The 9,175-nt window shown below is 39.6% G+C and overlaps 1 protein-coding gene across 1 annotated transcript in view; it reads right to left on the bottom strand.

Moving 5' to 3' along the window:
- Positions 1–9,175, bottom strand: part of GFRA1 (GDNF family receptor alpha 1) — a 145,169-nt gene that overhangs the window by 8,767 nt on the left and 127,227 nt on the right. The window contains exon 8 of the mRNA XM_051801181.1: positions 1,364–1,420. Within this exon, the coding sequence (XP_051657141.1) occupies positions 1,364–1,420 (57 nt within the window). The remainder of the gene's footprint in view (positions 1–1,363; positions 1,421–9,175) is intronic.

The raw sequence follows: 9,175 nt of genomic DNA, 5'->3' as shown, positions 1-9,175 counted from the left end.
GTGGAACAATTTAGACTAAAGGGACCTCTAAGATCGTGAAGTCCAACCTATTCCATGTGAAGCGGCTCAGATCCTGTCCACTCAAGATGTGAAAATCCCCAAGGATGCAGCTTCTAAAGAGGGGACAAGCCTCTCCAACCCTGGAGAAGCAATAGGCCATGGTACAAGGGACAAGTACCCAGAAGACCAGATACAAAGAAGGAGTTCAAAGCATCAGTTTCCACAGGAATGACTGTCTACAGAGCCGGGGAGGTATTCATGGATAAATCTCCATGCCATTCCCTCACCTGGGTATCACTTGCTAGGACTGGCTAACTGGAACACCTTGAGATGCAAAGTTTTGGAAGTTGTAGAGGCATTGGGGGATTATCACAATATGCTTTCTTTTACCATCCCTGGGCATCTCCTTTTTGGAAACTGTCAGGGACAGGGTATGGCATGAGATGGACCAGCAGTTCTCATAGTTAGCTACAGTTACTTGAGCTTTCTCATCTAAGGTCTTTTAGCCAGCACAAGATGCCAACAGATGTGTTAACGTTACTGCACTGTTCCTGTACATGTTACTAGGCTTCATTCTAGTACCTACAAGAAATTCTTAATAGAACCTAAAGAATTAGGAATGGGCCATAGAATTTCCATTGTGTAGAAGAACTGGGCAAATTTGGACTGGTGAAGAAGAACCTGAAAGATACTGTCACATCCTTTTGGTGGCTTATGGCTGTACAGCTGGTCTTGTTCCAAAGCCAAGACAATGTGTTTCCACACTGTAAAAATTATGTACATCACTAATTATTAAGCTTCCTGAGAGAATAGGTACAAAGGATACGGACTGACAGACATGGAAACTGATGTAATGCTTATGTCTGAGAGGGGCCTTTGAGGTCAGGCTGAGCAGACTACTCCAACAGCACTGGGAGTTTCATGTCTTGAGTCTGTCAATCTGTTCCCTGGTGTATAAGCATCACATCTCCTGATATGAATATCATTTCATTCCATAAATTGGCCATTTGTTTTAACCACAGAATGATGACCAGTTTGTTTCTGATTATTTGCTAAAACCCATCTGATCTTGCGCTCCTGCAGATGATTTAACAAGTACACTTGCTAGGTGCAATGGTTATTATTATGGGATCTGACTACACGTGCACTATACAGCTATTAAAATATAAAAGTCAGCAGAGGACACTTTGAGCCCAGTTCTGAACTTCTGACTAAGGCTGTTCTTTAATACATTATGGTATCCAAACATAACAAAACTGACAAGACAAATATGAGGTAACCCATGATAATCTTGACAGACTTAGAAATCTCATATTATGGAGAGACGCCTGTGCTGTGAAAAATATAGGATCCACATTCTTACCTCATTAAGACAGAGCTCTGTATCTACAGATTCATTGGATTTTCGCTTCTTCTGTGCCTATGAACAAATGCAGAATTTATTCCCTGTACAATTTATGCATAAAGCAGCACAAAACACTTAGATAAATTTACATGGGTTGTCATACTCCTATAATTTCGACAGTGATTTGCACATGATTAACAAATCAACTCTCCAAATGTAACTGCATGTTTTCCAATAACATTCACATTCTCATTTGAATTTACAGCAAAATTTCAAACAGTCAACTAAGAGTACTTAGTAATGACAATGATGAGTGCCATCAGCTGCAGAGAACATGTTATCTTCTGTGGCCCCTTAAAAATGGTGTTGGATGTTCATGAGAAGAAATGAAATATGACAGTTAATAATTATCATAATACCATTTCATATTAAAAAATAATCTATCATGTGCCTCAGTTTTAGGAAAATATACAACACAGGAGTATTTTATCCTTAATGATTCTTTCCATTTTTCCAAGTATTACTATAAAAATAGAAATATGATTTTAATATATTTCATGGCTGCCAGAGAGCCTCTTCTACATTACAAAAAGAACATTTAGTGCCTTTTAACATATATACCTCTAAGTCAAATTGAACTGTTTGCTTACATTGGGTTTGCTGATTATCATACATAGAATATTAAACTAAGTGCAGGAATATTTTAGATGATCAAGAATTAAAAAATTAATCTGCTATAAATTCAGCCATGTCTTATGATGAACAACCATCTTTTGCTATTACTGTGTGCTCTCCACACTGACTCAAATAAAAAACATTCCAGGTGGCATCATACAAAATGAAAGCAATAATCTGCACTCTGTCTAGTGTCAGAAGCTGTTTAATATTTCCAATATTTCAAGTGAACAGGACTGGGCTGGGTGCTTTCTGCTTTTCTACAGGAGCAAGACTAATCCTTGTGCTGTGGAAGATATTTTCAGTAAATGGTGCTGTGGTTGACTTAAGCACTTCAGTGATTCTCAGTATCAGTTCTTTCTTTGTATATTCCAGAAACATAAACAGCACCCTTTTACAGGAGCTCACGGTGTTCAATGTAAATCAAGTCTTGTAACAGAAGACCTTGGTTTACACACTGAAACTACTGACTGCACTGGACACATCTGATACTTCCACCTGGAAGTTTTGCTGGACTTGCATCTTATTTTCTGCAAGAAATGAAGATCTGAATCTCACTGTGTTGCGTTCATTTTACACTGAAGAATCTCCCTGGTTTTGGCACTGATGGACTGAACTAAAGCTGATGTGAGAAAGTGCTGAGTATTCTGACTTTATCCCCTCAAAAAATTAATTTTCACATACAGATGTTTTATTTTATATCTGAGAGCCACTGGTTCTGCCAGTGAACACAAAATAGTCTTTGACCTAATTACTGATTTTAGAATTCAAATGAAGGAACTGAACTTCTCATAAGGAAACACATTCTCTGGTTTTAATGATACATAAATATATTAGAGACAACTGAAAACGTGAAGCAGCTGGGATTTAAGAGAAAGACAACTTAGCTATAGTAAGAATACACACTGTATATATGTTGATAGTTTTTATACATATGACAAAATAATAGCTCGATTCATTAACACCCTCCATAAAATTTCTTTTTTTCTACTAATTAGTACCATAAAAGTGGTTATGGTAAGCATAAATTTAACGGTCTAAATAGAAGAAGAAACCCCTAGAAGTAAATCCGCAACAAGAGGAAGCATCCCAGTAAAGCCTTCCTGCCATGTTTGTAGTAGTGGTTGCGTTCACAGTGGTTGGGAAACTTCCTTTAAAATCAGCTGGGTAGATTTCAACTCCTACATGGCTGGGTCCAAGGAGAGGGTTAAAGAAGGAGAAATTAGATTTAAATCCTGATTTTCTTATGTCCTGAACACCCTGCCTTGAATTGGAATGTGAGGCTTCCGATAAAGCTTCAGATTCAGAGGCTCAGATCTTGACAGTGTTAACTGTAAGGATCATACAAGCCTCCTGTATCTTGGTTTGTCATTCAGTGCTAAATTTCCAACTCCACACAAGTGTCTGTTCATTGGGAACACTGTGCTTTGCTGCTTACGCCTGCTTTGGATTCATAGCACTGTTTACACATAGTATTTGGTCTCAACACCAAAGTTAGAATTTATATTCCTTTTGTACTGTGTTTATCAAATGAGAAAAGACAGAAATATAATTATTTTGCTTATATGCAGTAAAGTGTTCCTTTACTTCCTTCAGCCGGATAAACAATAGAGTGCAGCAGCTAACACATATTTACCTTTGAGAACACTATTTTAAGGGTAACATCAACAGCTAGAAAAAAAATCACCATAAAAAAAGCTTTTCAATCATTTTGATCAACATTCCCTAGCTTTCATCTGGAAGGTGATACTTCTCTGTATCCATGTACTTATTGTAGACATTGTAACATCAACAACACTTATTCAGTGCATCTTCTATTATAACGACCTCCTCTCTTAGATTTGAAAAGCAATTTTAATAATCAGGCAGGCTTTTCTCTTATCAAAGCAGAAAGGACAATATCTTCTATTTAAAAATACAGCAAAATTGCAACCTTTTTGGGGGGAGAAGGAAAAGGGAAAGAAAAAACTGTCATTCTGAGGCTGAGATGAGACATTATCTGCCAAGTTTCAAATTGGAAGAGTACATTTTTAGTGTTGAGTTATAAACCTGTAAAAATGGGTTATAATGGAAATACTGGCATAGGCTGCACTACTGCAATACAACAGTGCATCACTAAATCACAAGTTATGGGAAAAAAACCCCAAACCCACATGTTGAAGAGAGTGCTGTAGAAAGTGTATGTCCTTTACTTACAACCAAAGGGGAAAATTCTTCCTGCCCCACTCTCAGGCAAAACCAACTCTACACGTAGCGGAACTGCCCTATATGTGCTACACTAAGTGAAAAGTTTATCAGAAGCAAAAAGAAAAAAACATGGTTTAGAGGTTATGCTGACAGCCTTAGGGGAAATACACCCAGACTAGGAGACATGCATCTGAATAACAGAGGATATCCTCGGCTGTTGGATTATTTACTTTATACCATCCTCCATTATCTTAAAAAATTTAAACAATAGAAATGACTCCATCACACACAGCTGCAGACAGTTCTGACAAGGAATATCTACATCACCAATAAATTTGGGAAATGAGTTGTATGCTATGCAAGATGCCAAAGATTCACTGCCAATCCCCATCACAGGTATCCCTACTTGCCTAACAAGCAGGCAAGAATGTACCTTCAAGGTTCTACAAGTACCTAACTCCCCAGGAGTAAAACAGCACACACAAATGGTTAAGTTGTCTGTATTCAAACTTGTATTTTTTTTGGAATTTTCATATAAAGCTGTTATCTGGTGACAAAAAGATCTATGGGGATTCCATCATTAAATAAAAAAAAAAACGAAGAAGTGCTGGGCTCATAATAACAATTAAAAAAAAAACAGTGAAAGAAAATCAGCTTTAAGTGGCTAAGTGTATGGAAGGAGCTATGAGTTCTTTCCTACTGAGGTAAAACAGCATTTCCTAATGACTTATACACTGAGCTGTGACATGCCTCAGACTATAAAACAAAGTTACATAAGATGGGCTGACACTCCAACTTTGCAGGGAAGTATAATTCAGCAGTGTGAGCTACTCTGGTGAAGCTGCTTCCATATTGCCAACAGGCTTGAGCTCACCAAAGCTTTTATATTTTGTAAAAACAAATGCCTGCTTTTCCAGAGAATCTTCTCACTGTACTAGCAGAAGCAACAGATGACATTTAGAGATAACTGTATTCATGCACCTCCTGATGACTTCAGTATCCTGTCTGTTAGTCACACACCAGCCTTGTTTTGGTCTTGCAATCTTTAGGTTTTAATATTAGAACTAAAATATTAAAATATTAATATTTAGCTTTTAATATTAGAACTCAAATATTAAAATATTAGACTTGGTCAAGGGCTGGTGGAGAAACCAACTGCATGTCCAGAAAACAAAAAATCTCTCATGATGACAGGCAAAATTTTACTTATTTCTTTCCTAGAAAGAAAGGTAAATCAGGACCAGCAGAAGAGCTAGTGGTTTTCTGAAAGGAGAAAGGAATATTGCTTATAGAGATGTTTCTCCTTCAGAAGACTCTGTGGACCTCTGTATTTCCTTCTGATCCCAGTGCATCACAGATGAGTTAAATCATATGTCCTTGCTCATACACACCCTAACTAGTCTTCTCCTGCTCTCCACCTAATAACTATCATAGGATCCTCCTAAACCTCGTAACTCTCTGCTTTCCATCCCCCAAATCCCTCTACCTCCATCCTTTGCATCCTATAGCCCTGAATTTATGCCCAGAAATGCTATCTTGTAATTATGCATCCAGCTTCTGCAAATCACAGCACTACATGGTTAATAAATGCATTAAATACTGCAGCAGTATCTCACCAGGAGTCTGTACACACATTTATGTCTTGTCATCCAGCAGTATTTTTATATATCCACTACAGCACGAATTTCTCTGTTACAGCAAGAAAAAGGTCTGACTGGAGATGGCTCCAAACGGAGGTGAGCTTTAATTTGGAGGGAGGGAAGGGAAGGAGAAGGACAACAGAATACATTGGATCTGAATACAAACAGGCACAAGAGAGAGCATCCAAATTCAGAAACCAGTCTCCTTCCTTTGGTACACACTTTGAGTCTTATGTGCTTTATGGGAAGTATTGCTTAGACGTTACAGGGAGAGACAACAGAACCATCATTATGACAGATATGTGCTTTGTAGGTTGTTTTTACAGCTGATTTTAATGAGAGTGCCTTTGTCCTCTCCTGAGATGCCTGGTTAGTTATGCCCATATTAACAAGCCTTTCTGAAGAAAAGGGACAAATCTCCCAGAATACATCCTTCAGATGACCACGTTTCTAAAGTAGCTATAACAAATGAGGGTGATTGTTCTTTTTGTTCTTCTCCTGTGTTGATTAGAGAGATTTACTATGCAACTAACCTGCTTTTCCAACAGGACACAAACAATAACCAGAGAAATACACAGACTGTAAGAATGCAATCCTTTTAACTCTTCTGAACACACTAAGTGGATGGTGCATCTATCACAACTGTCAATAGTATTTTCTTATTAGCACAGTAGTACTATATTGTTACTATATAATTACTCTCAATAGGGAAGATGAGCAAAGTGTGGGTCAGAGGCACAGGCCACTAAAATAAGGATCCAATTAAGCACAGAGTAATTCTGAAACCCATATGATACAGTCAAAGTGGAAAGCTATTTAAGTTTACAAAAAATATCAGCTTTGCACAATCCTGTAACAAAGCAGTGAGATCTTTTTTTTTTGCCTTTTTTTCTCTCTGCTGAATCAACCCTCAAGATACAAGCTCCGGGCATGAAATTATCAATTGCCATTCTGCATAAAAGCCCTACAGCTCTGTCGTGCCACTTTGTAGAGAGAAGAAAGTATCTTCTAGAAACAAAACACTGCTGGCACTATGTTCCAAAGCTACACAGATAACACCCAGCACAGTAAGAAGCAAATCACAAGTTTTTCAGCTGGGAGACATTAAATAAAGCAAATAAAGCATCCCCTTGTGCCCACATACACACTGGGAAAACACATACTGAGCTGTTTTTTTTTACTGTACTCCCTTTATCCTCCAACATTAATCAATTCTTGCTGTATTTGAGCACTTGAGCATGAGAAACAAGAAAGAGAGGGCAACCTTAAAGCAGGGAAGTTTGTTTTCTGATCAGGACAGAGAAAAAGGGGTGGTGGATCTCCAGAGATTACCTTCATGCCTTCCTCCAGATTCAAAAGAAGTCTTCACCCCAGAGCAGTCTAGAGGACTCCTCTGGGAAGAGGGGCTGGAACAAATGTAGGTTCTTGTCTGCTAAAGCCAGCTTTCCAGCTCTTCAGTCAAGGAGGGAGCACTGCCCAGTCTCTCCTGGACAGGGCCAGGTGGGCTGGGAACAGTGCCTCTTCCTCAGATCGAGGAGCACAATGAATCAATGCAGCTCTGATTGTGCCTAACAGACACTGCAGACACTTGGAGCTCCTGACAGATGCAGATGGAAACACACATAGCAGACACTGCTTCAGAAATCTAAGAAATGGGCCTAAGAGTTTGATTAAGTCTGATACGGATAGAGGAAAACTTTCTCCCTTCAACCTCTTTGATTTTCAAATTGTAAGAAAATCTGATTGGAGGGGCAAGAGCTGGGAGTAATCCTCCCAAAGGGAGCAAAAAAAAAGCATGGAAAGAAGGAGAGATGACCTATATGGTATTAATTATTGCTGGACTATTCCCAGATCCTTATCTTAATAAACATGAGACCTCATTAAGCTTTATTTCTCACTGCACTTATATGGCTGGGACAACATGGCACGAAAATTGCCTGACAGCAATCTTGAAGGTTTTATAAAAAACAGATCCTATCAGAAACACCAAACTGATCAAACGGCTTACAAGGACCAGGCACAGAGATGTTCAAATATTTATTTCAAGCAATTAGTCTCCCGGTGAGCACAGCACAAAATATGACACCCAGCCAAGACAAGTGAACTTACTTACCTTTCATGGCAGTATAGTAACTTGCTAACAACTTTGTTTTCATGTTTAGTCATTCATTTAGATGAGTAAAATGAATTTCTGTAGTCCCAGATTTTTGCTTCCTATTTTTAGGGGATATTATGCAATTCTCCTAATATGGTCTTTTTATGGATTTGCCACAAGCAAATATTTTTGCATTTAGAAGGGCAGAGCAGAAAACAGAATACTAAAAAGCACAGACAGAATAAGTTTTATGAGGTTAATATCTCAGTGGCGTGGGCTGTCTAGGTTGTTGAGTTTTTTTCTCTAGTTATAAAACTAAAGAGCCATGTAATCCAAATTCGAGTTGTTTCGGATTTTATTATTAAAACACATTTCCCTAGTGATTCACCACAGCAATCAACCCAGTGCCATACACAGCACTTACAGGTAGCATCTGGCTGCTGCACACTGAACAGCATCTAAAGAAAAGCAGCAGGAACACAAAGCCATCACAGTCCCAGTTAAAAGACATACCCAGATTTTAATTTTGAACAAAGGTAAGTAATTGAAGAACTACAGATCCCACAACACTTCTCCAGGCTGGAGTATGTGCCGCTGCATGTCGGAATACGCAAACAAAGTTGTTCAGTTCGGCAGCAGGCGAAGTACCTGCCTCCGGTATTAGACTGGGCTCTGTGGGGCACTGGAGTGTGGTGTAAACACTGCTGAGCAGCTGTCAGCCACGGCTACTGGGGGACTAAAAGCAGCTCAGCCAGAACAGCACAGGCCTGCATTGTGCTAATGAGCCTTGAAAAGAGGCACTATGGTAATGTGGCTACAGGGCTCCTACACAGCAGCACACACCTCCAGGTGTGCCCTGGCAGGGAGCTGCTGGCTGGAGTGTGACTGCTCCATGCCAGGCAGCATGCACCGTGCCTGTTTCTTGCTGGAAAGCTCTCCTCCATACCCAACAGGACAGTGTGTGGTGGGACTCCGCTAAGGAAAACTAGGGAGGCTCTGAAGCCCAAAGCAGAGTTGCAGGAAGGGAGCTCTGTGGGGATGCTCAGTGCAGTGGTCGGCCTCATGAGACTTCCAGCCCTGAGCTGTCAGAAGGTGGAAGAGATATTAAGTAAATAAGGTCACACATTGCCTCAGCACTCAGGCAGCAGGACCAGGGGTGCTGCTCTCTGGTTCTGCAGCTGGAAGGGAAGATCAGGCAAGCGTGCTTGAACATCAGCCTGCACGGGCCCTTGA

The sequence above is a fragment of the Manacus candei genome, unplaced genomic scaffold (genome assembly GCF_025592945.1).
Source record: "Manacus candei isolate 608988 ecotype Guabito, Panama unplaced genomic scaffold, ASM2559294v1 h1tg000050l, whole genome shotgun sequence".
Classification (NCBI taxonomy): Eukaryota; Metazoa; Chordata; class Aves; order Passeriformes; family Pipridae; genus Manacus; species Manacus candei.
The sequence above is the reverse complement of the archived record's forward strand: the minus strand, read 5'-3'. Positions and strand labels throughout refer to the sequence as shown.